The 27,926-nt window shown below is 45.4% G+C and overlaps 2 protein-coding genes across 6 annotated transcripts in view; one reads left to right on the top strand and one right to left on the bottom strand.

The window, feature by feature from the left end:
- The window catches only part of RPL27 (ribosomal protein L27), a 120,503-nt gene that overhangs the window by 21,939 nt on the left and 70,638 nt on the right, over nucleotides 1–27,926 (bottom strand). The window lies entirely within an intron of this gene.
- Nucleotides 33–27,420, top strand: PTGES3L (prostaglandin E synthase 3 like). 4 transcript variants are annotated; one of them, XM_066628878.1, is made up of 17 exons: nucleotides 33–89; nucleotides 3,191–3,304; nucleotides 4,488–4,554; nucleotides 7,295–7,393; nucleotides 8,075–8,164; nucleotides 9,606–9,659; nucleotides 16,099–16,227; nucleotides 18,417–18,576; nucleotides 18,714–18,771; nucleotides 20,397–20,553; nucleotides 20,629–20,745; nucleotides 21,060–21,190; nucleotides 21,609–21,675; nucleotides 22,315–22,406; nucleotides 23,129–23,183; nucleotides 26,219–26,313; nucleotides 27,266–27,420. In XM_066628878.1, the coding sequence occupies exons 1-17, from the start codon at nucleotides 82–84 to the stop codon at nucleotides 27,399–27,401; spliced, it is 1,629 nt and encodes a 542-aa protein (XP_066484975.1). In that variant the 5' UTR covers nucleotides 33–81; the 3' UTR covers nucleotides 27,402–27,420. The 4 variants fall into 4 exon arrangements, with proteins under 4 accessions (XP_066484975.1, XP_066484974.1, XP_066484973.1 ...); XM_066628875.1 differs by lacking the exons at nucleotides 33–89; nucleotides 3,191–3,304; nucleotides 4,488–4,554; ... (1 more) ...; nucleotides 8,075–8,164; nucleotides 9,606–9,659 and adding an exon at nucleotides 13,919–14,095; XM_066628877.1 differs by lacking the exons at nucleotides 16,099–16,227; nucleotides 18,417–18,576; nucleotides 18,714–18,771; ... (6 more) ...; nucleotides 26,219–26,313; nucleotides 27,266–27,420 and adding exons at nucleotides 10,272–10,301; nucleotides 11,195–11,589.

Genomic DNA, 27,926 nt, shown 5'->3' with positions numbered 1-27,926 from the left:
GCGCTGGGCTCGGCTCCGCCTGGCCAAAGGGGAAACGCCTGCCCGCTGGCACTAGAGGCGCTGAGACCAACAGCTGCAGGCATGGCAAGGTGAGCGACTTGGGGGGAGGGGAGTTCTCCCAGCCAGTGGCGTAGCTGGAGGGGGAGCGTACGCCTCCATTTTGCTCCCCCTGCCTGGAATGGCTCCGAAGGGGAGGCTCCCTGCAACACTTAGTGCTTTGCCCCCCTCTAGCTATGCCACTGCTCCCAGTCACCGGAGTCCCCCTGCCCACTGCGATGGTCACCTGCCTTTCTGGATGCCCAGGCAGGATTCCCTTAAAGCAGAATGGACATGCTCTGTGGACCAAAGATCCTCAGCCCTTTCCCAGCCTTCCTGGATAGGGGCGCCCCCCCCCCCACGGTTCTTTGCAGTTTGTGCTGGTGCCCAACTCGCCTTGTAAGACCGACCGGGGTGGGGGGGGTGGCATCTGAATGCCAATAAGTAAATGAGCTCTTAGATTCGCATGCAATGCTTGAGCCCCCAAACTATGTGCAATGAGAAGCTAGCCTTTGAGCGTGCACAAAGACCTTCTCTCTACTGAGCAACCAAAAATAGCTCCCATGCACTTGCAGAGGAGGCTGGGTTCCCAAATTAAAGAAAGTGGCGTCCTTTCTTTAATGGCTAGGCTGGTGCTTCAGCACCTCCCTGCTCAGGAAACACAGCGCAGAAAATAGCCTTTCCCCCCGGTGCAGGAATTCCTCTTTGCTATCTCCCAAACACAGCTGATCTGAAAGCAATCATCCCATAAAAGGGAGCTGCAATAGCCATGAGGCTCAGTTCTCAGGCTAGTCGAGGGCTGCTGTACACATGCAAGTGGCATAAGGAAGCAAGTACCCCCCCCCCAAACTTATGCCCCACCACCCTCCTCATTACTGGATTCTCATGTTTATACAAAGAAAAAGCTCATTTTGTATAGTGCTTCTTTTTATCATGAACAATCTAATTCAGTGTTTCTCCAAATGTGGGTTGGGACCCACTAGATGGGTTGTGAACCAATTTCAGGTAGGTCCCCATTCATTTCAATATTTTATTTTTAATAGATTTGATGCTACCATGTTATGTTATTGCATTTGGAGAAATGTTACAGATCTGTTCTTTTAACAGGCTACTCTGTACAGTATATGCTTTTAGCAATGACAGTTAATGGGACTTACTCCTGGGTAAGTGTGGGAAGGATTTCAGCCTAGGATTGTTAAAAATTTCCTGCTTGATAATGTCACTTCCCTTCATGACATCACTTCCGGTGGGTCTCATTCTAAAAAGTGGGTCCTGGTGCTAAATGTGTGAGAACCGTTGATCTAATTGAAGAGCCATTGCCCATGGACTTGATGCCTACTTATATTTAGGATGGGAGCATAATGTACGTAGAATATATACAATGAACTCTCAGTTTAAATGACTAATAGGGAAAAGGAGTATCCGTTAATGCCAAGCATACATTAGATCCAAGCGCATTTATGACAATGCACAAGTGCAAAACATGCAACTAGTTTTAAAAGAAGCAGACAATGCCTGCCATTTCTAAGTTCATTAGATCAAGGGTTTGCTGTACTGTTGTTTCTCTTTCAGAAATCTAAAATATGGGATGAAGCTTGCTGCTTGGAAAAATGTGCTTTGTTCCTTCTGTGCCCCCCCCCCCAGCAGTTTTAATCACACTTAAGCCATTTCTGCCCAATGTTGCATATATGCAACAGGAATCAAATGTGTACAACAGTGGGCTGGGCATAAATGGGGTAAGTTGTACTCCCAGCAGGAAATTTTTGCCCAGCCTTTGAAATGACCCACATCACCCCCTCCTCTAATAATAAAGTTCATTGTAGAATGTAGTTCATTGAGAATGTAGTAACTGCTGTGTCATAATTCCAAGGTGCTTAATGTGTAGATTATATACAAAGATTCATTTCATAAGTTAGTCATGAAGGAGTGGAAAAATCCACACATGATGGTTTTAAATGGTTTTCAGATAGGTTAAAAATTTGGGATCTAACTGTGCCCACATTATAACTCAAGATGGCTTCAGCCCCCATTGCTCCACTAGCAAAGGCGTTTGCACCTTTGCCTTGTTAGCCTGATGTGTGTATCATAAGAACATAAGAACAGCCCCACTGGATCAGGCCATAGGCCCATCTAGTCCAGCTTCCTGTATCTCACAGCGGCCCACCAAATGCCCCAGGGAGCACACCAGATAACAAGAGACCTCATCCTGGTGCCCTCCCCTACATCTGGCATTCTGACTTAACCCATTCCTAAAATCAGGAGGTTGCGCATACACATCATGGCTTGTACCCCATAATGGATTTTTCCTCCAGAAACTCGTCCAATCCCCTTTTAAAGGCGTCTAGGCTAGACGCCAGCACCACATCCTGTGGCAAGGAGTTCCACAGACCGACCACGCGCTGAGTAAAGAAATATTTTCTTTTGTCTGTCCTAACCCGCCCAACACTCAATTTTAGTGGATGTCCCCTGGTTCTGGTATTATGTGAGAGTGTAAAGAGCATCTCCCTATCCACTCTGTCCATCCCCTGCATAATTTTGTATGTCTCAATCATGTCCCCCCTCAAGCGTCTCTTTTCTAGGCTGAAGAGGCCCAAACGCCGTAGCCTTTCCTCATAAGGAAGGTGCCCCAGCCCCGTAATCATCTTAGTCGCTCTCTTTTGCACCTTTTCCATTTCCACTATGTCTTTTTTGAGATGCGGCGACCAGAACTGGACACAATACTCCAGGTGTGGCCTTACCATCAATTTGTACAACGGCATTATAATACTAACCGTTTTGTTCTCAATACCCTTCCTAATGATCCCAAGCATAGAATTGGCCTTCTTCACTGCCGCCGCACATTGGGTCAACACTTTCATCGACCTGTCCACCACCACCCCAAGATCTCTCTCCTGATCTGTCACAGACAGCTCAGAACCCATCAGCCTATATGTGAAGTTTTGATTTTTTGCCCCAATGTGCATGACTTTACACTTACTGACATTGAAGCGCATCTGCCGTTTTGCTGCCCATTCTGCCAGTCTGGAGAGATCCTTCTGGAGCTCCTCACAATCACTTCTGGTCTTTACCACTCGGAAAAGTTTGGTGTCGTCTGCAAACTTAGCCGTCGTCGTTCCCCATTTCTTATTAGTGTCGTCGTTCCCCATTTCTTAAGGCAAGCAGCGAAGACTCTGTGGTACGACCGTCCACGCTATGTATTCATGGAGTTCTGTGTGGAAGACAGCAAAGATGTCAAAGTAGACCTTGATGACTACAAAGTCGTGTTCAGGTGGGAAGTTCTCTTATCTGCATAGAAAAACCTAAGGTGTGACATGAGGGAGGATGGAGGGAAGGGAGGAACACAAGTCACCAACTGCCCTTTCCACTAATCCCCTCACACAATGTCACTATTTTCTCATGGACTCCACCTGCTGAGCTTTAGTCTTTAACTGGCACTTCTGTCTACACAGTTTATTTAAATGTTTTTGATTCTCCCTTTCCCTCCGCATAAATGGAGTGCTCAAAGTTGTGTACAGCATAGAGAAACAAGTAAAATGCCAAAAGAGAAACAAAACAGAAAGTGCAATAATTAAATGCGTCCAAGTTGGTCTTGGTATATAAGCAAATCTTTGCTAGCTTATTTTTCTCCCATATATAAAGTATCATGCTCACAGTATATGCCTATATATGGTAACTTGGAAGTTAATCCCACTATGTCCAATGGGACTTACTCCCAGTTAAGAATGCTTAAGCCATTTCTGCCCAGAGTTGCATATAAGCAACAGGGGCCAAATATGGCCAAGCAGAAATGGTTCAAGACTGCTTGATATAACTTCCACAGTTCTTTGCTTCTCTCTGTATAACAGAACTTGGTTACACCCTAATATTCATTTATTGATCCACAACAGATCAGGGGTTTTTTTTTGGGGGGGGGGGATTGCCACAAATGTTTTTCGATTGCCAGTCCTAAGTTTAGTTCCTGACGAACAGGTCCTACTGAATCCTGTAAAAATGTACTTCTGAGTAAACACTCAAACATTCAGGCTGTATATATTCTTTCATGCATATGATCTGTGCAGACCAATTCTGTGCAGTTAGACATCCCTAAATCCATTGTAATCAATGGACAACCACACCTAACCTGTTGAATTGCTTCTTAAGCTGATAAATGGGCAAGGCTTTAGCGCCTAAGCATTATAAGGATCCAACAGCTTGATCAGTTATTCTGAGATATATATCTCAGTATTTCTGGGAAGAGAGAATTTTGGTAAATTGTATAAAGTATGAATTGTAGTCTTAAAAGTTCAGCTATGAGAAAATTCTATTTATTTGATTCTTCCAAAGACAGCAAGATACCAGAGAGAGCTGGCTTCTTTTGTAATGTAGTTTAATTACTGATCAGTCACATTGCTCTTTGTTTATTCAGATGTCACATCTGAAGAAACTCTGCATACATGTTTGTCTTTCTGTAGCTGCAAGAATGCTGATGATGTGGAGCTGTACAACGAGATCCACTTCTATGCTCGGGTTAATTGCAAGGTGAGGATCTCATCAAATGAGACTCCAAGAGAGGACCAGCGTTTGGCAAACTAAGGGAAGACATTCATGTTTCTTTGGTGGAAAAAATTTAAGAAAAGTGAAGAGTGTCAGAGGAGGACTGTAGGTCTAGCAATTTTCTCCTGAACACTACCTGAATGTGCAGTCTTGGAACGATGGCACTGAGGTCACTTTCAGATGTGATGTTTGGTTTGTGATGGTCCTGTGAGGATTCATATGATGTCTTCGCCCATCTGCTGACCACCTGTGATTTCTTTATGCCGAAATTGTCACATTTATTAACATAGAAAGCCAGATTTTTGGAGGCCAGTGGTACAGTAGCGTAATGACCATAAGCATGGGCTATTGTTAACATTACTGTTCCATCTTTCTTTTGAGAGGCAGATGCCCAGAAACTGGAAAGTTAAAAAGGAGAGAGTCTTGCAAAAACATGCTGTGTCTCCTGTGGTGTGGGGGGAATGTTGCAATTCTGCATGTGATTGTGACATGCAGAAATGTAGTGGCTGGCTGGAGACACAAGGTGGTTGTCTGGAAGTGTCTTGAGACTGCCAAGGGCTGCAAAGTGCTTTGTTTTTGGCCTCAGCCGTTGTTCCTTGCCATGAGTCTCCTAATACACCTCCATCAGCAGAAACAGAAACCTGGCTGTAGTAATTAAAATTCTTGTCTCCGGCTACCTCTCTGATTATCTGCGCCTCTTTTCTCATTACTTGCTATGCAGAGACCTTCCAGAGGCTGCAGGGGCATTCAGAATGGTGCCTGTGACCAGCACAGACCCCTTTAAAATGGCCAACAGAAGCTGGGTCCCTGGCCATTCTGAAGGTCCCTGCAGCCTCTGGAAGATCTCTGCAACATTCAGAGATATTTTCACACTTCCTGCTGCACTTTGCTGGCTTCCTGAGGGTCTCTGCTGGATTTTTCTGATGACAAGGAAGATATGCCTTCCCCCCTCCATATTACCCTATGTACCTAACCCCGTTGATCCTATAGGATCAATGGTTCATTATCTGCAAATTCACTATCCGTTAGCAGTGTTTCTCAAACTGTGGGTTAGGACCCACTAGATGGGTCGCAAGCCAATTTCAGGTGGGTTCCCATTCATTTCAATATTTTATTTTTAATATATTTGTCTTGATGCCACCATGGTATGTGACTGTATTTGTTACAGACTTGTACTTTTAACAAGCTACTATGTATATTCTTTTAACAATGACAGTCAATGGAACTTACTCCTGGATAAGTGTGGGCAGGATTGTAGCCTAGGATTGTTAAAAATGGTCTTGCTTGATGATGTCACTTCCAGTCATGACTTCACTTCCTGTGGGTCCTAAGAACATAAGAACAGCCCCACTGGATCAGGCCATAGGCCCATCTAGTCCAGCTTCCTGTATCTCACAGCGGCCCACCAAATGCTCCAGGGAGCACACCAGATAACAAGAGACCTCATCCTGGTGCCCTCCCTTGCATCTGGCATTCTGACATAACCCATTTCTAAAATCAGGAGGTTGCACATACACATCATGGCTTGTACCCCATAATGGATTTTTCCTCCAGAAACATGTCCAATCCCCTTTTAAAGGTGTCTAGGCTAGACGCCAGCACCACATCCTGTGGCAAGGAGTTCCACAGACCAACCACACGCTGAGTAAAGAAATATTTTCTTTTGTCTGTCCTAACCCGCCCAACACTCAATTTTAGTGGATGTCCCCTGGTTCTGGTATTATGTGAGAGTGTAAAGAGCATCTCCCTATCCACTCTGTCCATCCCCTGCATAATTTTGTATGTCTCAATCATGTCCCCCCTCAGGCGTCTCTTTTCTAGGCTGAAGAGGCCCAAACGCAATAGCCTTTCCTCAGAAGGAAGGTGCCCTAGCCCCATAATCATCTTAGTCGCTCTCTTTTGCACCTTTTCCATTTCCACTATGTCTTTTTTGAGATGCGGCGACCAGAACTGGACACAATACTCCAGGTGTGGCCTTACCATCGATTTGTACAACGGCATTATAATATTAGCCGTTTTGTTCTCAATACCCTTCCTAATGATCCCAAGCATAGAATTGGCCTTCTTCACTGCCGCCGCACATTGGGTTGACACTTTCATTGCCCTGTCCACCACCATCCCAAGATCTCTCTCCTGATCTGTCACAGACAGCTCAGAACCCCTCAGCCTATATCTAAAGTTTTGATTTTTTGCCCCAATGTGCATGACTTTACACTTACTGACATTGAAGCGCATCTGCCATTTTGCTGCCCATTCTGCCAGTCTGGAGAGGTCCTTCTGGAGCTCCTCACAATCACTTCTGGTCTTCACCACTCGGAAAAGTTTGGCGTCGTCCGCAAACTTAGCCGCCTCACTGCTCAACCCTGTCTCCAGGTCATTTATGAAGAGGTTGAAAAGCACCGGTCCCAGGACAGATCCTTGGGGCACACCGCTTTTCACCTCTCTCCATTGTGACAGATTCTCATTCTAAAAAGTGTGTCCTGGTGCTAAATGTGTGAGAACCACTGTGCTAGGGTTTCCAGGAACCCCCTAGCAGATAACAGAACTGACTGTATGAGAAATAAGACAGCGCAAGCCATTCTTGACAAATGTGCTAAATGGTAGTGCACCTGAATATCAGCCCACACACATCCTCAAATGTGGAGAACTTCCTAAAAATGTTGGTTTCAATTCAAACTAGCCCCATGGTTGATGTGCTCTTTTTCAACAGCACAATCTCTTTCAGGATTCTCAGCACAAGCGCTCCGGCAGGTCCATCACACTCTTTGTGCGCAAGTGGAAGGACAAAGTGGGCTGGCCTCGCCTCACCAAGGAGGATATCAAGGTGGGGCATTTTGCTGGTTCCTTTTCCTTTGCAGAACTGGGACAGGGAGACTTCTTTGAAAGTAAAGCCAGGTAGGGTGTCTGCGGTGCTGAATTCACGCTCAGTTTGAAGCCCAAGAAGGACCTCAGTAAGACTGAAGTTGCATTTGCCAAAAAGTGTTGAAAGTTGCCTAAACCTGCGTCAGACAATCAGTCCATAGCTGATTATTGTCTACACTGACTGGCAGCAGCTTTTCAGAGCTTTGGGCAAAAATCTTTCCCAGCCCTGTCTGGAGAAGCCATGATCTGAGCCTGGGATCTTCTACACACAAAGCATGTGGTTCTACCACTGACCTTCAGCCCTCCCCTAGTGGTTCCTGGGAAGACTGACATTTCTGTCACACAAAAATAGTTAATATCCTAAGGAGCTGTCAGATGCAGTTTCTGGAAAGTACCAGGTGAACCAAAATTCTCAGTTCCTGCTGCTATCTGGCATTATAGTGCACGTCATTGGGAAACAAGAACAGAAAAGGGGAAAAATAATCTGGAAGAGGCAACTCTGTCTCTACATGAGAAAAAAAATTAAGAAAAGCAATTTTTTCCTTTAGCAGTTGTATGCCAAATAATGCTCTACCAGTAGGGGAAAGCAGCAAGGAGAAGGAGCCTGTGGTGCATTGAAATAAATAGTTCATTTTACTTGCAGCCAGTATGGCTCTCAGTGGATTTTGACAACTGGCGGGACTGGGAAGGAGATGAGGAGGTCGAGGCAGCCATGGTCGAGCAGTATGCAGAGGTGAGTCCAACCATGGAACTAAGATAGAGTTTTGAATGAGAGTGTTCTTCCAGTCAGAAACATCTTTATCAGTTGTACCATCCCCGTGCTGGGTATGGCTTTGCCTATTACACAACTTCCTGTCAGGTAGTTTGCAAAAGTGCAGGAGCTCTGCTGGAACCAGAAGATTGACCAGTCCATAGGGGAATCATCCTGGTTGCTGCTGTCAGGCTAATTAAGCCCAACTTGTGGTCTGCTTTGCACTGGGAGGGGGAGCATTCTTGCCTCTACACCTCTTGGAGGGCTGCCTAGAAAAAGCCAAGCAAGGTACAAGAACTGTACCTTGTAAGAGCAAGGGTAATGGAAATCGGAATGGAAACTGAAAATGGTAGTGAAAACAAATCTACTGTAGCCAAATTCAGTATTTTATTCACAGATCCATGTGACTATTAGCAAGGTTAGTTTGTTTCTCTGTGGGTGCAATCCTGACCTGCAGATAGGCAGGCGCAAGTCCCTTGCGCCAGCTCAATGTTGTTGTGAAAGTGCCATAAAGCACTTTCACGCCAATGCAACTGCCCTTTGGCCCTTGCCAACTTGGGCCCCATGGAGGATGAATTTGTATCGGCCGAGCTCAGTGGATGCAGGGGTCTGAGGGGGGACGGGGAGCAGGGTGGAGGTGGGAGGGCGGGCAGTAGGCATTCCCAGGGACAGGCGGGTGGGGAGTGGAAGGCGGAGCCAGAATCCAGGGGTTCTGCTGGATTCTAACCCCATTCCCAGGTGGCCCAGGGGAGTCCCAGGCTGGTCAAATTTACACTACCTCTTGAGGTGGCACAGATCCAAGTAGCCCTATAGGGGCTGCTGCTGCTGCTTTACCTGGGATAAAGGGAAGTGATTCTGGAAAGCATCAGGTGAATCACAATTCTCAGTTCCTGCTACCCCAATCCTGCCTTGGATGCTGCACAGGTCTGTTGACCTGCCTGCTCCATGGTAGGTTAGGACTGTGCTGGCCTGCCTGCTCCATGGTAGGTTAGGATTATGCTGCATGTCATGTAAAAAAAGATGCCAAAACATTAGTCAAACTCCACTCTGGTAACTGTCTCATTTATCATAAAATGGTATGTGGTTTCATACACTACATTTTGCTTTCTAAGGTTGTGATGGTCATGCAACACTGAAAAATGCAGGTTTTTGTCTCACCCAATAAATTGGGCAGGGACAGAGACAGCAGTGAAGCTGCCAATTCAAGGATAAGAACAAGTCTAAGGCAGCTGATAAAAGGACCTTAAAGGTCTCCTGCTGTGGTGTCTGTTTCATTGTACAGCAGCCCATATGAGCATGCATAAGTCAGGAGGATAAAGCCAATCCATTCCCCATCTCTAGCATGAGAGCTGCCTCTTTATGGAGGACAGGAAAGGTGTTCTAAGCAGCAGTGTTCACATGCACTCTTTTCTTTCCCATTCAGCTCATGCAAAAAGTCACCACAAAGGTGACTCCCCCTGCCATGGATGACCTAGATGTAAGTACCATCATTTATGAAGCAACAAGCAAGTGAGGTCCATGTGACCAGAGTCTCATCATCCTACCTCCATATTGGCTCTCAGCAAGACCTCCTGGTGCCTGAGACAGTGTGCCAAAAGCTTCTCTCCTTTTTTGGTGGTGCAGCAGCTCTTCCTGTCCCACTACTTGTATTGAAAGATTCAGCTCTGACACTCTAGCCACCAATCTCTTCTCCTCCAAGCTTCCTGTTCCACCCGGTCTCCCTCTTCTTTTACCAGTACAGGTAGTGTCAGGAGCAGTGGAAGCAAGTGGTGGGAGACCCCAGCAATCTGCTGCCTCATAGATAGACTTTTGTTTTTGCAAAATTCTGCCATGTTCACAGACAAATGAAGCAGGGAGTTGTTTGGGCTTTGTTCTGCTCTGACCTGTTGCTGCTTTAAGACATGTCTGCTCTTTTCCAGAACCCAGACAAGTTTGAAAGAGGTTTGTGAACATAGTTCAAGGGTTGTTAGGATCTTCACTATGTTCAGAAGTTTTAGTTTTTTTTACAGTTTCTTGCATCATTTGGTGAGATGTGATGCTCTTGCTGTGAAGGCACTGATACTTCCCTGTCTATTCTTATATCTTGCAGGATGACATCTGAAAAGCACAAGCCCCATAGGTAACCTTTTTGGCACCTAAACCAGGTGTAAGTTGAAGCAGCTCTTCTGAAATTTGAAGGGGTGGATACGTAAGCAACATGTGCCATGAGACTAGGAATGCATTGCCCAAAGGTCATGCAGGGGATGAAGAGAGTGGATAGAGAGACGTTCTTTTCCCTCTCGCATAACACCAGAACCAGGGGACATCCATGAAAGTTGGGTGTTGAGAGAGTTAGGACAGACAGAAGAAAATATTTCTTTACCCAGTGTGTAATTAGTTTGTGGAACTCTTTGTCACAAGAAGTAGTTATGGCATCTTGCCTGGATGCCTTTAAGAGGGAATTGGACAGATTTCTGGAGAAGACGTTCATTATGGGTTACAAGTCATAGCAGGTATGTGCAAACTCTTGGTTTTAGAGGCAAGCTGCCTCTAATTGCCAGATGCAGGGGAGGGTACGAGGATGCAGGTTGTGCCTGTTGTCTTGTGTGCTCCCTGAGGCATTTGGTGAGCCACTGTGAGATACAGGAAGCTGGACTGGATGGGCCATTGGCCTGATCCAGCAGGGCTCTTCTTATGTTCTTATGGAAGCAAGCAAGTAAACTGGATCTGGCAATTCTGAAACAGTTGTTGAAAAAGGACTGCAGGCAATCACAGCTTTGGCTATATTTGAATTTTCTAAGCATCCTCAAATTGTCAAAGCAGAATCTCTCTGGACTATCATTACAAGCAAGCCTTGTACCTGGGCACCTTTTTACAGATACCCCTGCCCCCCCCCAGCTCTGAGTATCTGAAAGTGACAGTGACTGTGCAGACTCTGCTAGTTGATACGACACGTGCCCCAGTCTCTCTTGGCCTTTATTTCTTTTGTGAGATGCTGTGAATTCTGTGACCACCATTTTTCCCCCTGCCCAGGTACAAAGCACCGTTGGGACAGCATCAAGAGATGGGACAGAATGGAGGTCGCTGAGCGAGTATCTAGTACCCTGAGGACTTCTGTGTTTCACAGTTTTGCTGTAAGGCAGCACACTAGGTGCTAGTGCTAACGACAGACTGGGGATCTTGTTCCTGGATGAGTATTGCATACCTCCTGGCTTGCTTTTTAGATGACTGGAAGTAGCTCCTATGGCCTGTGGCAGTCTGGTTATATTCTGATATTGCTTTCTTGTCCAGCCTCTTTGACCTTCAGTGCACACTCTCTCTCTCTCTGTCTGACTCCCTTCTTTCTGCAGGATTTCTGATGGATGTTATACATACAGATAAGAAGCTATTCTAATGTCTGCTAATAAATTATTGTAAGATATCTGGTACCTTTTGTTGGCTGAATCATCCATTCCAGCAGGAGAGAGTGATTTTGATTAATCAGAAGCACTACTAAGCTCAAAAGGAAAGATCAGCTGTCTCGAACCGATAGCAGAAAATGGACAAGGAATACTGGTTGTTAAGCCAGTGCTTCAGATAACAAAGGGAAACTATGATTTATTCTTCCTTCTTCATCTACACTGCTGCAATCCACAAACTCCCTCACTGCAGCCAAGGGTGCAAAAGTAGTAAGAGACCCTCTCTCCCTAATCACCAAATATGAATAATTGCAATCTTCTCACTAAGTTTACTAAGAAAGCAGCTTGTAGTTCAGTGCAAAGAGAGATTTTCAGAGTCCCCCACCTGCCACTGCAACAGAAATTCAAAGTGGCCTGAAAGAAGCATTCTCACACCTTGACTGCATATGATATAACTCTGACTCTAAACTGTCTATACAGCAGAATTACCAAGGCTTGTTTCATGCTGTCTTACAGCCCAAGTCTATGAGGGCCTTGCACTGCTGTTCTGACAGTGCAAAGTCCTTTATGCCTGTCACAAAATGCAACACACAATTCAGTGAGGCCAGGCTGCCACCACAGCTGCTGAAAGTGGCTTGTAGATGACACTCAGTGCCCAGCAGGTCAGTGGGAGTGGTGCAGGAGGGAGGCCGGGTTGGCTTGTGGAGGTAGAGGAATGAGGAAGAGACTGTGATGGGGGTAGAACAAGGCCAGGAAGGGGGGTGGTATTGGCAGCAGTAGTGCCACCTGTATCCTATCCCCCTTCTCGACCTCAATCCATCTCCCATGTTCACTCTGGCTCGCACCAACTATATCACGGATGTGGGTCTTAGTGAGCTTACCTCCTGGGCAAGGGAACAAACGTTAACCTCCGAGACTCTCCACCCCAGCAGGATACAACATGTGTTTTGATGGTGGTGGTGGGGGTCTTTTGGATTGGGCTGTTCATATGGGCAAAATGGAAGGCATGCAACCATGTACCCTGTGGAAAAAATTAGGATCCAGCTCAGATTGCCTGTCCATGTCCTTGCTTCCCACATATACTGCTTGTGTGCTGTTGAAAACCAGGCAAGATATTTATTCCATAATGTAAGAACCAATGGTAAAAAGTTAACCACAAAGGGGAAAACATCAAAGCAAGCAAACAGATATAAAAATAAATATTGAATAGCCCAAAAGTATGTGTTCGAAATGAGCAAAGTTCCAAACATAAATGAGATATAAAATTAAAGTGACACTCTAAAACTTTACAAGAGATCACTGCCTAGCCCAAATCTCTTGCTTAGGCTGCAATCCTATATGCACTTATCCCTACTGGGAGTACTGTACATCCCATTGAATGAGTTCATAGCCTGTAATTGGTTTTGGTTTTTGAGTGGAGGAATGGGAAGTTGCTGCTACCAGGGCCCATGAGAGGATAGTAAAGGGGGTAATTTGTACCTGTGCCCAGGGGCAAAAAGGGGGCCCTGGGAGCCAAAGAAGGGGGCCCAAAAATTTCCTAGGATTTTGTTGCTGCCCACATGGGATTTTGGGTGCACAGCTGCCTCCGCTGCCATATATGGAGTATATATAGCCATATATCCTGGACCAAGGAATGCATACATTACTCCTTAATACAATGTCAAATCTGGGAGGAAACAAGCCTGCTAAGTAGCTCTTTGGCATGTAGATCCTCTTGCCATGAAGAAGTGTATAGGAGCTCAGGGACACAGCTGCAGGGCTACAGCAGCTGCAGAAGTGTGTTTTGGTGCAAATAGGACACTTCACATTCTAGTGTGAGCCTAGATATGATGATGCTAATGCAATTATTTTCTACATTTAAAAGATTTTAGAGAGGCTTGGGAGTGGGTTTGGCTGCCCATTTTACTGTATCTAGCTGCTGATGCTGCATGGGCAGGTAGACCTGGGCTCTGCATTGGGAAGCCTGGTAGACCTGGGTTCCAAAGACTTGTCTGGCTGTTGCCACTTTTCCCTGCTCTGTGTTGCCCTCTTCCCACCCCTGTCCTGCCCACCCCTGTCACCAGCCTCCCCTGCTCTGTTTTATCTCCTCCCCTTCCTCCCCCTTTGAGAAGGGACCCCAAAGAAACTTTGCACCCCGTGAGAAAATTCCCCTTGGAGGCCCTGGCTGTTACCCAGACACAACCATGACAACATCCTGGATTGGTCCATGGGCAGCAATCACAGCATCAGAGGAAAACTCTACAGAACGCGATAGTAAACCTTGCATGTCAGTCTAGTATAGCGAATAAGTCTATGCCTGCTGCAGGCTCAGCTCTTTGCCTTGTTCAAGTGAGCATTGGAAAATGCGAGACGGAGCGCAGCGCCATAATTATGTCCTCCTCCGCTCGCCTTAGGCCGGGCGGAAGTTGCTAGTAGCATGTGCCGTTCTCCCTGCTGAAGCCAAAAGAGCCCAGTAACTGCTTCTTTGTCGTTCTGTGTGCAGCTGCTTGGGGGCTTCATGGTGTTCAAGTGCCAGCGGGACTGCTGGTTGCAGCAGGTGTGTCAAGCAGTGAGGGGTTTGGGCTGAGGGGTGGTGCTTAGTCATCTTCTACTGCATGCATGGGTAAAGTGTGCAAGTTTATTTAATGGGGGGGGGGGGACATCTTCCTCCAGCCCAACGGAGAAGGCTAGATGTGGATGTACTTCCCTCCTCCTGACATTATCTTTTTACATGAATGGATCATGGAGGACTAGAAACTTGCTTTGCCCTTGAAGGCTTGAACTGGATCATTTCTGTGTTCTTTGCCAGGGACTTGCGGTGGTGGTGAGGCAGAGCCTCCCCACTAGAGTCATTTGAAAAGCACCGCCGCTGTGTGAAGCACCCAAGCACCCACAACCCACACAAGGAGCAAGGAGGGAGGGAGCTAGAGGCATGGGTTGTGGGTGCTTGGGTGCCTTACATGGCGACAGCACTTTTCAAAGGGCCCATGAGAGGGCCCATGAGGTGGGGAGGCTCTGCCTCACCTGCCTCACTCCATGTGGATTGTGGGTGCTTGGGCATCTCACATGGCGGCGGAGCTTTTTGAAGGACTCCAGTGGGGAGGCAGCCTTCCCACCCACCGCACGTCCCTGTAATCTGTGCCATGCTCAACATATCACTGGTGATAAATGCAAGCCTATGCAGATTGTGTTCTTGGGTTTATCTGTTTCCATTCCCACATAACTGCTGCCATTCAGTGTGTTTTGCATACCATAATTCCATATTAGCACAATTGAAACAGTGACTTGTGTCATGCAATAAAATTGCATAAACATCTAATCACAACACATCCCTTGTCTTCTGTGTGTTAATATCTAGATCAGGGAAGTCAAACTCGTTTCATAAAGAGGGCCGAAGTTAGTACTTGTTGTGCCTGCTGAGGACTGGAAGTGACATACTAAAGTAGGAAGTGACATCATTAAGCAGATGATGGCCAGAAATAAGCACTTTGTTCTCACAGAAACTCATTAGCTGCAAATGAAAGAAGAGAAAATCTGCAAATTTTGTTCAAATTTTTAAAGAGCCCAATCGTCATGCTGGGAGAGCCCAATTATAATGGGGGCAGAAGAAATTGCTTCTGGGGGCTGCATCTGGCCTGCGGGCCTTATGTTTGGCACCCCGATCTAGATTCTAAACCCTTGGGTCACAGTCTTATATCTGAACTTTTCAATCTGTAAATTTATTTTTTCACATTTTTATATCACCCTTCCTCCAAGGAGGTCAGGGTGGTGTACATAGTTCCTCCTTTTCTTTTGTCCTCACAATAACCCTGTGAGATAGGTGAGGCTGAAAGAGAGTGACTGACCCAAAATCACCTAGGAAGTTATGTGGCTCAGCAGGGATCTTCCATGTCTAACTCCCGAACCATTGCACCATCCTTACCAAAGCACCATCCTGGTAAAGCACCATATATATTGATGTTGCCAAATAAAAAAAATAACCTTATGTCAGCAGGAGGGAAAGCAGAACCCTTGGTCACTTGGGGGTTCTAGAGCTGTTGAATACTCCCCCTCAGGAGCCCTTGTGCTATCATTTAGGAGACAAGTAAAAGTACTTTTATTTCACTAGGCATCTGGAATTTAACTAGTTACTGTTGCTCTGCTGTTTAACTGTTGAATTAAACTATTTTATAGTTGTATATGTATTGTTTTATTGCCTGTAAACTGCCTTGGGAATGTTTCAAAAGACAGTATAGACAAATGATAAATATATAAAATAGAATCTACAGGTTGCTCCTTGCTGAGAAAAGAATCCATGCCAAAAAGCCAGTTAGGAGACAGGAATTGATATCTCACTTTGGAACACATAAAGGAACTTGTCAAAAACAAGACCATTTTGGAAACAGGTTGGGTTTTGTCACTTTCCAGCATCTGGCTTCTGTGATATCTGAACACCTGTTTTGGCACATCTCTTTGATGTATGTACTTTTCTGAACTTTATTACCTCTGAACCTGGCAGTCTCCAGATCCTTTCTACTGCTGCATTGACATTCATCTATTTTCTTTCTTTTTTGTCTCCAGTTTACTACACGGGTGGTTTCCTGCTGCCCTGCAGAGTTACCCTCAGAAACTGGTGGAAAGAAGGAGACTCTGCATGGATTCCATGTCATCCTGGAAGACACAATTCTTTTTCCTGAGGGTGGTGGGCAGGTGATTGATCTTTGTCTGATTCAGAGTAGAATCTGTGTTAGCATGTTTCTGTAGTTCTTTAATATGTTACTTGGAATTTCCTGGTGACTTCACTTTTGAAAATAAGGCTGCTGTTATTGATCCACATATTTGTTAGGGCTGAGCAGTTTCTTAAATTCAGTATTTGTCTGTACTACTTTTATTTTAAATATTTATTTGTGTGGGGGGGAACAGGAAACATATTTTAGGTGTTCAGGGATGGGACAGTTTAAACCTTCTCCCTGAAAAACTGTCTGTAATTAACAGCAATTCAGATTTTTAGTGGAGCTAATTAATTTGCTAAAGTGATTTGAGGATCCTTCATAGTTATGTAACAATGTACTATAACTTCCTGGTTTATTATAACCAAATAGTATTTGGTTGGGGAGGAGTACATAGAAAATGACATTTGTCAACATACTTTATACCACAACCCACAACGATTAGCAAGATGTAAATGAACAAAGTTACATATGATTTTATTGTGGGCTGGTTTGGGCAAAAATTAAGTTGCCCAACCAGCCCTGCACACTTCAAAACCTGCAATCTCATGGTGCACACGCATCCTAGCCCTTTCCCTCACTTTTGGGTGAGTTTCATTAATCAGGATGTAAGTTGGGTACCAAACCACCCCTCTACATCTGCTGCTAATACTAGTTTAACAGCAAAATCCTATGTATGAAGAAAATTCTATTAAATTCAAGGGAACTTAGGGTGCAATTCTAACTTGTGGTATAACCAGGCTGTATTGGCCTGTGCTGTATCCAGGTTAGGAGGAGGCTAGAGGTCATCTTTGGAAAAGGGAATATTTTCCCCCTTATCCTGTGTCAAGACCAATCTGCCCTATGGGACTTCTCAGATTTGCACCAGCGATTTAGCTGGTGCAAATCCAAGCAGCCCATGTAAGGTTTCCAGGCCCAGGAGTGCGGATTAGGATATGGCGTGCACTGCTGTCACAGATCCAATCCTCCCTCCATCCCACAAAACAGAACAAAACGGCTAATATTATAATGCCGTTGTACAAATCGATGGTAAAGCCACACCTGGAGTATTGTGTCCAGTTCTGGTCGCCACATCTCAAAAAGGATATAGTGGAAATGGAAAAGGTGTAAAAGAGAGCAACTAAGATTATTGCTGGGCTGGGGCACCTTCCTTATGAGGAAAGGCTACAGCGTTTGGGCCTCTTCAGCCTAGAAAAGAGACACCTCCTCAGGTGTCATGATTGAGACATACAAAATTATGCATGGGAAGGATAAAGTGGATAGAGAGATGCTCTTTACACTCTCACATAACATCAGAACCAGGGAACATCCACTAAAATTGAGTGTTGGGAGAGTTAGGACAAACAAAAGAAAATATTTCTTTACTCAGCATGTGGTTGGTTTGTGGAACTCCTTGCCACAGGATGTGGTGATGGCATCTGGCCTGGATGCCTTTAAAAGGGAATTGGACAAGTTTCTGGAGGAAAAATCCATTACGCAAGCAATGATGTGTATGTGCAACCTCCTGATTTTAGAAATGGGCTATGTCAGGTGCAAGGGAGGGCACCAGGATGCAGGTCTCTTGTTGTCAGGTGTGCTTCCTGGAGCATTTGGTGGGGCCGCTGTGAGATACAGGAAGCTGGGTTAGATGGGCCTATGGCCTGATCCAGTGGGGCTGTTCTTATGTTCTCCCCACCAAAAAATGCCCCCTCCTCACCCCCAGAATGTCTTCCCACCACCCTTTCCCACCGTCTGCACCACCCATCATAAACTCATGTACAGCTGGCACAGCTGCAGAATTTGACCTGGGCAAGCCAGCACAGGCCTCTGAGTCAGCCCAAACATGCTTGATGACATGTTTGTGACACTCGGGAGCTGGCATGAGGGGGCTGTGCTGACTCAAGCCGATATTTGGATCAGGCTGCCCGTCCCAGGACTGCAGCCTTAATATTTTATTTGGTTTTGTTTTTTAAGTAACTCTCCTCCCCATACAATTAAAGAAATTGGTCCAGGAGCAAAAAGATGGGCTAGGACATGTGCAAGCTATGAGCACGTGAGCTATGAGCGTGCACATCTTTAATTGTATGGATCTGATCAGACAGGTAAGTATCTGTCAAATCCATCCTGTGAGGTTCAATTGGGTGGTATTTCCCAGAAACTGGGCCTGTGACTTTCACCTGTTTCCTCCAGCCCGATGACCGGGGGTTCATTAATGACATCTCAGTGCTCAGAGTCACGCGACAAGGTCCAGATGCTCTACATTTCGTCCAGACAGCCCTTGAGCCAGGCAGCGAGGTGCAGCTAGTTCTGGATTGGGACAGAAGGTTTGACCACATGCAGCAGCATTCAGGTAATCAACTGGTGATTGTGATACCCATGCATTTGAGTGGGGCAGTAATTGCAGAGAATGCAACTTTAAATCTTATTCAAATCTCCTAACAGAGAGGAGGGGCGAAAAGAGAATTGCCGTATAATTCTCTTTTGCAGGACAACATCTTATCACAGCCTTAGCAGATCTGATGTTTGGATTCAAGACAACTTCATGGTGAGCACGACTCAACTGTGGAGCTTCCTCCTGGGAGGGGAAAAGGGGCATTGGTGTGTAAAACAGTAAATGAAATCCCTTCCTGTTTGCGTGTGCTGTGTGCACTGGAATGGGATGGAAACTGAGAAATGACAATGCCTTTTGAGAATTTAAGGACCTCTAGGGAAAACAGGTTGACAAGAAGCTGCGCAGATCACCATCGGGGTCTCTATGAATAGTAACAGCCCAATCCTCAGCTGGCCGGAGTGTGGGGCTACCATGGTGCCGAAATGGCTGCTGCAGCATCCTGAGCACAACCTGGCTGCTCCTCGGGGAAAGAGGACTTTCATCCCCTTCCCCCGGGTAAGGGAAGTAGCCCAGCAATGGGGCTGCTTGATTCTACGGCAACCCTTCGTTGATTCTATGGCAAGTCTCTGTGTTGGGTGGCAAACCCAGCACGGAGGTGTAGAATCCAGTGGAGCTGCCTCCATCCCACCCCGCTCCCTCCCCCAGCATGCCTCCTCCCCCCACTCCTCCACTCACCTCTCCGCCACCTGGCAGTCCGCGCAACTGCCAAGCTGCAGAGCACTGTTGATCCACACGTGCTAGGCCAGTGCTGCCTGGCACTGAGCTAGTACCAGTACTGGACCAGTGCTGAAGGGCTGCGAACTTACTTTATGGCACCTTTGTGACACTCTCCGGTGGTGGAGCGCCAGCGGTGTGAGGTCAGGATTGGGCTCTAAGTTACTAATCAGTAGTGAAATTAACTAATCAGCCCTATGTGACACTATCTTTCTGTTCCATATCTCTTGAGACTATTAATTAGAACTAAAAGGGCAGCATTGCTTTGTAGCATAGCATTCTCAGATGGTGTTTTTCTTTTTCAGTGAGAATAAAAAATTGTTCCTTTCCCACAAAATTCTCCAGAGAAATCACTCTCAGAATTATGTTGCAATTTCCTGTATTATTTTTTTCTATTATTAACAGTATTTATTAACAGTATTTATATACCGCTTTTCAACTAAAAGTTCACAAAGCGGTTTACAGAGAAAAATCAAATAACTAAATGGCTCCCTGTCCCAAAAGGGCTCACAATCTAAAAAGATGCAAAAGAACACCAGCAGACAGCCACCAGAACAGGCACTGCTGGGGTGAGGTGGGCCAGTTACTCTCCCCCTGCTAAAAAAAAGAGGAGCACCCACTTGAAAAAGTGCCTCTTACCCAATTAGCAGGGGTTATTAAGGTATCATTGAACATGTATACATCAGCAACTCTTCTAGTGACTAAAGATTGTTAATAAGCAAAGTCTTTTTTTTCTCTGTGACCCAGATTCTAGGATGAAAAGTAAACCCTTATAAAGTAAACGCTAAAGGAATCTGGAGCCTGGAAAGTCATGTTCTTCATTAAGATAGAAGCAAAGAACCTTAGAAGTTCTGTTCAGTGCTTTAAGCTGCAATCCCAAACTCACTTGTTAAAAAGGAAATCCCATTAAACACACTGGAACTTACTTACTTCTAGTGAATGTGCTTAGGATTGCAGTGCACGCCTAATTTCAGTGCAGTAGCCCTTGATCAAAAAATGGGGTGATTTAGAGCTTTCCCCCTAGTGATTGGGGATGACCGCTGCCTCTCTCCCACTCTCTGCAGGGAGCTAGGCCGCCAGCGAAGCACTATTGAGCTGGACACCCCCTCACTGACAACTGTTCAGGTGGCTGCTCTTGAGCAGAGCGTGAATGAAAAGATCCGAGCCCGAATCCCTGTGGTGCTGCGAGAGCTGGCGGTGGGTGACCCTGAAGTCGAGAAGGTAAGAGGCGTCCGAGCTAGGCAGAGTAGAGTGGAGCTGACCTATGGTGACTTCTAACCAGGAATTGTATTGCAGGTGAGGAGCCGTGGCTTGCCAGATGACCATGCTGGGCCTGTTCGGATAATAAGCATCGAAGGCATCGATTCCAACATGTGTTGCGGCACACACGTCTCCAACCTCAGTGACCTGCAGGTGAGGCCTGGTTGGCCCTTGTGGCTCCAGGATCAAGGCTTTTGCACTTTGAATTCTCTTAGACATGAACACACTTCTGTCCTACAACCCACATCTGTGTGCTTTGTGGGAACAATGTTGTGCCCCTTTATGGCTGATGATTTTCCCAGTGAATATAAAGGATAAGACAAATGCAGACAATACTTGCAAATTTTTGCAAATACTTGCAAAGACAAATGCAGACAATACAATTCACCCATGCGCACTTACCCAGCAGCGAGTCCCAATGAACAATTAGCTTCTTCCACTCAGAGCAATGTGTGTTTATTTCAAAGGTTATTAAGCTCTTGGGGACCGAAAAGGGGAAAAAGAACAAGACGAACTTAGTTTTCCTGGCTGGAAACCGAGTGCTGAAAACTCTGGAGCGAAGCCATGCCACTGAGAAGGTCCTCACGTCGCTGCTTAAGCAAGTATTCACCTTCTGCACTAGCGAATGCAAGGGGTTAGGCAAAGCATCTGAATGTTTATTTAAAGCCCATCAGCCCATGAATTCCATATAAACCATCAAAGGAAAAGAGTTGGGATTTTTCTCTCAAGGCAGAAAATAATGAATAGGCTCTTGGACTGCTGATTTCTTTCATTACATAGCCTGGCCTGGTCTTGGAGTTCAGGGCAAATAACAAAAGTATTTCAACATTACACACTGCCTGGAAAGATTATTGTTCCCAAGCTATCCAACCACTCTATTACAGCTTGATTTTTCACCCCCATTTAACACAAGCTGTCTCACGTCCTCCATTTTAACGCATCCCTCACCTCCAAGCTCATCATTAGGATGGCGCAGTGATGCTCCCTGCTGACCCTTAGTTCTTGTATTATTTTAGGAATGGTCCTGAGGAGCACGTGGAAGCCGTGAAGAGATTGCAAAATTCTGTAAAGCAGTTTCAGAAGGTATACTTGGCTGGCACCAGGTATTCCCCTCAGAAGGGTCTGGAGTCTGGATTCTCAAGTGGGAGCAGTAAAACCTACCATTTACTCTAATTAGGGTTCAGACAGGATTCTGTGGTTCATACATGTAGCAGCCAAGATCAATCATTAGAGGGCAACCTTGTAGGAAGATGATGGTTGTCAAGGGGGAATGGCAGTCAGGATTGTGGAAGGCAGGTCAGCTTAGAGCTGAGCAGACCCGGCTTGTTGGTCAGGGCTGCAATGTCACAGCTGCAAATGTAGTTCAGGGTGGACTTGGCATGATGTAGAAGTACTTATGTGGCCTCCAGCCAATGAGTAAACAAGAATGAAAGCCAATCAGGGCTAAAGTCCTGTAAGAGCAGTGCAGGAATTTAGCATTCCCTGACTTTTCAGAGTGGCTGATGGGCTCTGTCTGTCTCAACGTACAGTTCTCTAGATGTAATTCTCTGAGAGCCAGAGTTTTGGCATGACAATATCCAGCCCATCTGATATTTATTATGTCCAGAACCTGCCCCTTTAAAAATTCAGTCTTGACAGTGCTAGGGATTGGTTTCTCACTCTTGTTTGAATGTGGGAATGAAGTCCGTGTCTGTGGCATCCCATCATCTGCTTCTCTTTCAGAACAACTTGAACCTGCTGAGAGATTTGGCTGTCCTGACTGCTCAGAATTTCAGGAACAACTTGGTTCGAGAACCACTATTTGTATTACATAGGTGAGGGTAACTAGCTCAAAATGAGGCTTGCATGGGACGAATATGGGAGGTTTCAAATCCCCACAACCCAAATTCCCGAAGAAGGAAAAATTCTGGATACCAGGAACTTACTCTTCATAAATAGAATACCTGTACTGATTTTAACAATGGGAAAGCTGTCTATGGGAACAATTTTTTTTTCCTAATAAATGGTTTTTTGGAGCCTGTCAAAGTGAAAAATGTGTGTTACACTTTAAATTTTAAACTTTGTGGATCAAGAAAAGTACATTTTGAATTATTAAGACTTAAAATGAATCTCAGGTTTGTCTAAGCATGGTTAGTTTCTTTTGTGGCTGGTGAACTGGGGGAAGGGAGGTATGGAAAAGGTGGAATTTGGGCTTATCCCTCCCAGATTTTGGGATCCTGTATAACAGGGCCAGGCCAAGACCTCCTGGCACCTGAGGTGGCATGCCAAATGCTGCCCCCCTCTTACCTAGTGATGTGCCAGCCTCTGCTCCTCTCACTCCCTGGATTTGAAAAGGAAGAAATAGACAGGGTAGAAGAGAAAGTGGGGAGTGGTAGGCTGGAGTGTCTCCAGTGTTCTTTTGCTTTTCCAATCCATGGAGTAGGATGAGGAGGCGGGGCAGTGGATGGGTTGGTGAAAGTGGCTCCCCCTTCAGTCGGCCTCACAGATGAGCTGACCTTATGTACAGAATCTTATAATATCTTCTTCGTCTCTGCAGGAAGGATGGTGATTCTGAGTTTATGAATATCATCGCAAATGAGATTGGCACTGAGGTGAGTCCCTCCTCTCTTGTTTCTCTGAGCTTTTGCCTCGGTGTTGTGGTGCTGTGTTAGATCAGCAATTTTCAACCACTGTGCCACAGCCCATTGGTGTGCTGTGAATGATCTGCAGGTGTGCTGCAGGTGTTTGAGGGAGCATCATATATTAGTAGGGCCATTAGAGGATATGAGCCCCCGGGTGGCAGTGTCGATTTTCAAAAAAAGGATGGTGCACTTTGAGGTGCAGGAGGTCTGGTCTAGAGGGTAGAGCCTCCGTCTGCCTGAAGATAACATCCACAAGGTCACCAGTTCGAGGCCACCGGCACCGTACGACCTTGAAGCAGCTGACAAGCTGAAGCCGAGCGATTCCATCTGCTCTGAGCGTGGGAGGATGGAGGCCAGAATGTGAAGCCAGATCGGAATGAAACACCTGAATGTAGTGGTTCTTGAAAGAAAGAACCTTCTTTCAAATTGTAAAAATCCTTATTTAATAAGGGATTTAAATAAAAGCCTGCCTATGTAAACCGCCTTGAATAAAGTCTTGAATAAAGACCAAGAAAGGCGGTATATAAATACCTGTTGTTGTTGTTGTTGTTGTTGTTGTTATTAGACAATTTTAGCATCTTGTCAGTGTGCTGTGAAATTAAAAAGATTGAAAATTGCTGTGTTAGCTGTTAGGGACTGACAAAAGCTTCCTGGTGTTAAGTGAAAAGTATGTTCCACTTCCAGTATGCTCCACTCAACACAAACCAGGTCAATTTAGGCATTTTATCAACTTTATTGAATTTCAAAGCATATGAACTGCAAATCAAAATGAAACTAAAACGTAAGATTAGCAGTCTTTTAAGGTCAGTTGGGTGTATACGTATGCTTGTTGTTGTTTGCTTGTTATTTGTAGTCATTGTTTGTGTGTAGATGTGTGATATGGGCCATTTATTAAATCTAACAAAGTAAGGAAGGAGGAGATATAGTGAAATAAAACAAAAACATCAAGTGTAAAAGATTAATAGTTGAATTCCGATTTAGTAGTTTAATACCAAATTAACAATTCTGTAGTTAAAATATTCCTATGGTTGTGATGGTACTAAATAGCAATTAAAAATGATGATGTATTGCAAGTGTGACTTTCAAGTAAATTAAGGAAGATTCTTATTAAATTGGCCAAAGTTACTAATAGTGATCAGGGTGACAGTTGCATGGTCTTCTTCCAGGGTGGCCACTGTGTCCTAGATTCAACTGCAAGGGATGAACTATTACTTTATAGGCAAAAGCTATACACTGATGATTCAGAGTTTGGAATGTAAAATCCAGAATGTAAAATCCCCGAATAAACTGAATTACTGGTAGTTTGATTTTTGGAACTCCCTCACAGCTGCACCCCTAATTATCAACAGCTTACACTCCCAAAGGTTAAAAGATATTAATGTTAGCTTGGTGACATCAGTCTTGTTTGTTGATGCCCATGTTCTGAGTTGGATTGAATTCTACTTGTTACTTCTGTAGGTATGGATGCAGTGCTACTTCTCAACTACAGTTGCCCAAAGGGTTGTCAAAAAAGGCATGTAAGTTAGGTTGGGCAACATCAAAGTTTGCTTCCTCACATCCACCATGGAAATAGCTCCCCAATAGCTGAGATGATGATCAAGAACCCTTTTTCCAATAGCTGAGATGATCAAGAACCCTTTTCCAAACAGGAACCCATTTCCAAACTGGAATCTTCCCAGCTCCAACCTCCATCCTACAACTTGAGCAGAGTCAAAGATACAGCTGCAAAACACAGCTACTCTGAAATGGCTGCCATGGGCAACTGTGGGGAACCAATGAAATGTGCATGTTGATAAATTAGATGTGCCACCAGGAAGACTTACAGAGAGGGAACTGTTCAGTCATTTAGAATAGAATCCTTTATTGGCATATAAAACCAACAAATCTACAACTATATACATTTGGTCAGCCAGATAGCAAATCAACTTCTCGATTGCGCAGCTCAGTGAGCTCATATAGGAAAGTTGCCACAGTATCTGTTATTTCCGCAGAAGAATCGGCTAGGACAGGGGTGTCATACCGAGGGGCAAATGGTATTCATGATACCTGCTGAGGGCCGAAAGTGATGTCGTTAAGGCAGGAAGTGATGTCATTAAACAACTCAAAACCAAAAATTAGCACTTTTTCTCACTTAGGAATTCATTAACTTCAAATGCCAGACGAGAAAACATGCAAATCTTTATATTTCAAGATATGGGAGAGCCCAATTTTCGTGGGGGCTGCTCTTTTAGCAGTAACACCTCAGCACTGCTCAGCAGCTGAGAGCCTGAGGGCCAGATAAAAAGCTTCCATGGGTCGCATCCGGCCCCTGGGTTTTATGTTTGACACCCTTGGGCTAGGAGGTAGCATATTTTTGCCACATCTGTAAATCCTCCTCTTGTTCTCAGTATAGGATCCAGATATCTTTGATGGATCTCAGTGTAGAAGGGACAATAAAAAATAGAATGGACAATGGTCTCAACACAACCTAGCCCACAAGGGCATCGCCTTTCAACATGAGCTATTTTGTGAAATTTCCCAAAAAGGACAGCAGACGGGAGCACATTAAATCTAGCAAGGGAGAAAGCTCTCCTTTTTTTGATAAGCATGCATTGAGTAAAGCTATAAGGCTACTTGACCATGCAATATAGGAATCTCCAGACTTTATGGGGAACATGCTCTATTTGCCATCCTATAAAGATCCTGCCTTTCGATGTCAAGAAATCTATATTTGATGCACTGATATCCCTCTTTATATGGAAGCGAGCCTAAACATTCAAAAGACAGCCTGAACAAGTTAACTTTCTTTTCCAAAGTGTTTATAGCAAGGGGCTGATTAGATTCAAGGAACATCATATAGAACAAACTTCGAGGGTCATAGTTGTAATATATGGGCAGCCAATATATGCGCAGCCAGGCCCTGGTTTCTAACAATGATTGGCCCGTTTCTAAACATAAGGCTGCATAAGTATTTAGTCTTTTTGCAGTATAGCAGCAGCAGCTCTGAAACTCTGTCCTTTCTGCAGAAAACCCTCATTTTCTTATCTGTGGGAGATGAAAAAGCAGCTGGTCTCTTCCTGCTTGCGGGCCCTCCTGAAGCTGTGGAGAAACTAGGCCCTAGGTAAGTCACTCTTCATTTAAGCCAACTGAATATATTAAGGCCTGGATTGGCAGGTGTCTGGGTTGAGGTCAAATGAGGAAGGGAGACTGAATACTATCAGTATGTCCCCCAAAAATTCACAAGCTGGACTGAGCAGGGTGTGTGTGTGTGTGTGTGTGTGTGTGTCGGAAAAAGGAAATTGACTGAGGCTTATCGTTGTGTGTGTGTGTGTGTGTGTGTGTGTGTGTGTGTCGGAAAAAGGAAATTGACTGAGGCTTATCGTTGTTGTAATCCAGCAGTTCCCAAACTTACTGTGATCATGGTGCCCTTTTTTGCAGCAGCCTCTTCTTCCTGGTTCTTCTGGGTGCTGCCATCTTGGATCTTGTGCAATCCAAGATAACAACACCCAGGAGAGCTGGGAAGAAAAGGCCGCCAGGGATATCCTGCAACACCTCTGAGAATTCACCATACCAGGTGCCATGGCACGCAGTTTGGCAGTGGGATCTGGGCCTTGTGCAGCTCGGGCGGCACATCTGAACCCCCCCCCCCCACTTGGAAGTAATTGCGGATCTCTGGGGATGACCTCTGATCACGTCCGGAGATGTTCTGTCTCTACAAGTTCTTAGAAAGGTACTACAGTTTTTCAGGAAAACCTATAGTACCTTTCTAAGGCCTTCCGAAGGCATTAGAAAGTGTTCTGAGGGCTAGAGAGGCCGCACATGGCTTCTCCAGCCCTCAGAAGACCTCTGGACGTGACACAATGGGTGGCCCTCAGAGTGGTGCGGAACCAGTCGTGCCACCCAGGAGAACTTGCATCTGCTGACCTTCTCCAAGGTTCACCAGTGCAGTTTGGGAACTGCTAGTGTAATCTATGGGAGCAGTGGCAAACACTGTTGGCAAACACTGTTGTGGAGCTGAAATAAAGCTAGTCAACAAAACGCACTAACTCCAGTTCTGTTGTTCTTCTCATAAGGGTGGCTGAACTGCTAGAAGGGAAAGGGGCAGGGAAGCGTGGCCGCTACCAGGGCAAAGCCACACGGATGAGCCGGCGGGCAGAGGTGGAAGCCCTTCTGCAGGAGTTTACCAGCCACCAGAGCACAGAGCAGTGACGGCATGAACAACTGGACAGATAGTTGATAAAGATAGTGACAAAGATAACCGTTGAAAAGTTCAGCCTCAGTGCCCCATAAGGACTCCAAAAGTAATACAATAAATACATTGTCTACTGTGTGTTTTTGTTTTGTGCATGTCAGTATGCCAGCAAAGGGAGTGGTTAGTGGTTCAATTCCACGGAGGGGAGTAGGGTTGGACACAAGAGCTCTTTCAGGGGTTCAAGTAGAGCGAGTTGTAAGGTTTCAGAATGTGCCTGGAAGCCATGCTGTCAATCCAAAAGCAACTTCTTGCAAATCCAGATGGTTCCTGCAAAAGCACTGAGGCACTTGCCAATGACTTTCATGCCCCAGGACTAGGCGCTGTACAAAGTTGAGTACTGCCGTGGGTTGCTACAACTTCTCTTTCTGACAGCTGAACTGTGCCTCTGCAAACTGTCACACCTTGGCTGGCCACAACAAAGTGCAAAGTGAATGACTTGAAGTAGAGGCCTGGCTGGAGTCAAAAGTCCAGAGTGTCAACCA

Source organism: Tiliqua scincoides, chromosome 5 (assembly GCF_035046505.1).
Source record: "Tiliqua scincoides isolate rTilSci1 chromosome 5, rTilSci1.hap2, whole genome shotgun sequence".
In the NCBI taxonomy this organism is placed as follows: Eukaryota; Metazoa; Chordata; class Lepidosauria; order Squamata; family Scincidae; genus Tiliqua; species Tiliqua scincoides.
This window is presented reverse-complemented; position numbering and strand designations above follow the sequence as displayed.

What these genes read in the sequence shown, in the direction of transcription:
- PTGES3L (XM_066628878.1), top strand. An exon ending in CCACATGCAGCAGCATTCAG is followed by an intron (nt 18,577 to 18,713) that starts GTAATCAACTGG and finishes TCTCTTTTGCAG; the next exon opens with GACAACATCTTATCACAGCC. An exon ending in CAAATGAGATTGGCACTGAG is followed by an intron (nt 23,184 to 26,218) that starts GTGAGTCCCTCC and finishes TCCTTTCTGCAG; the next exon opens with AAAACCCTCATTTTCTTATC.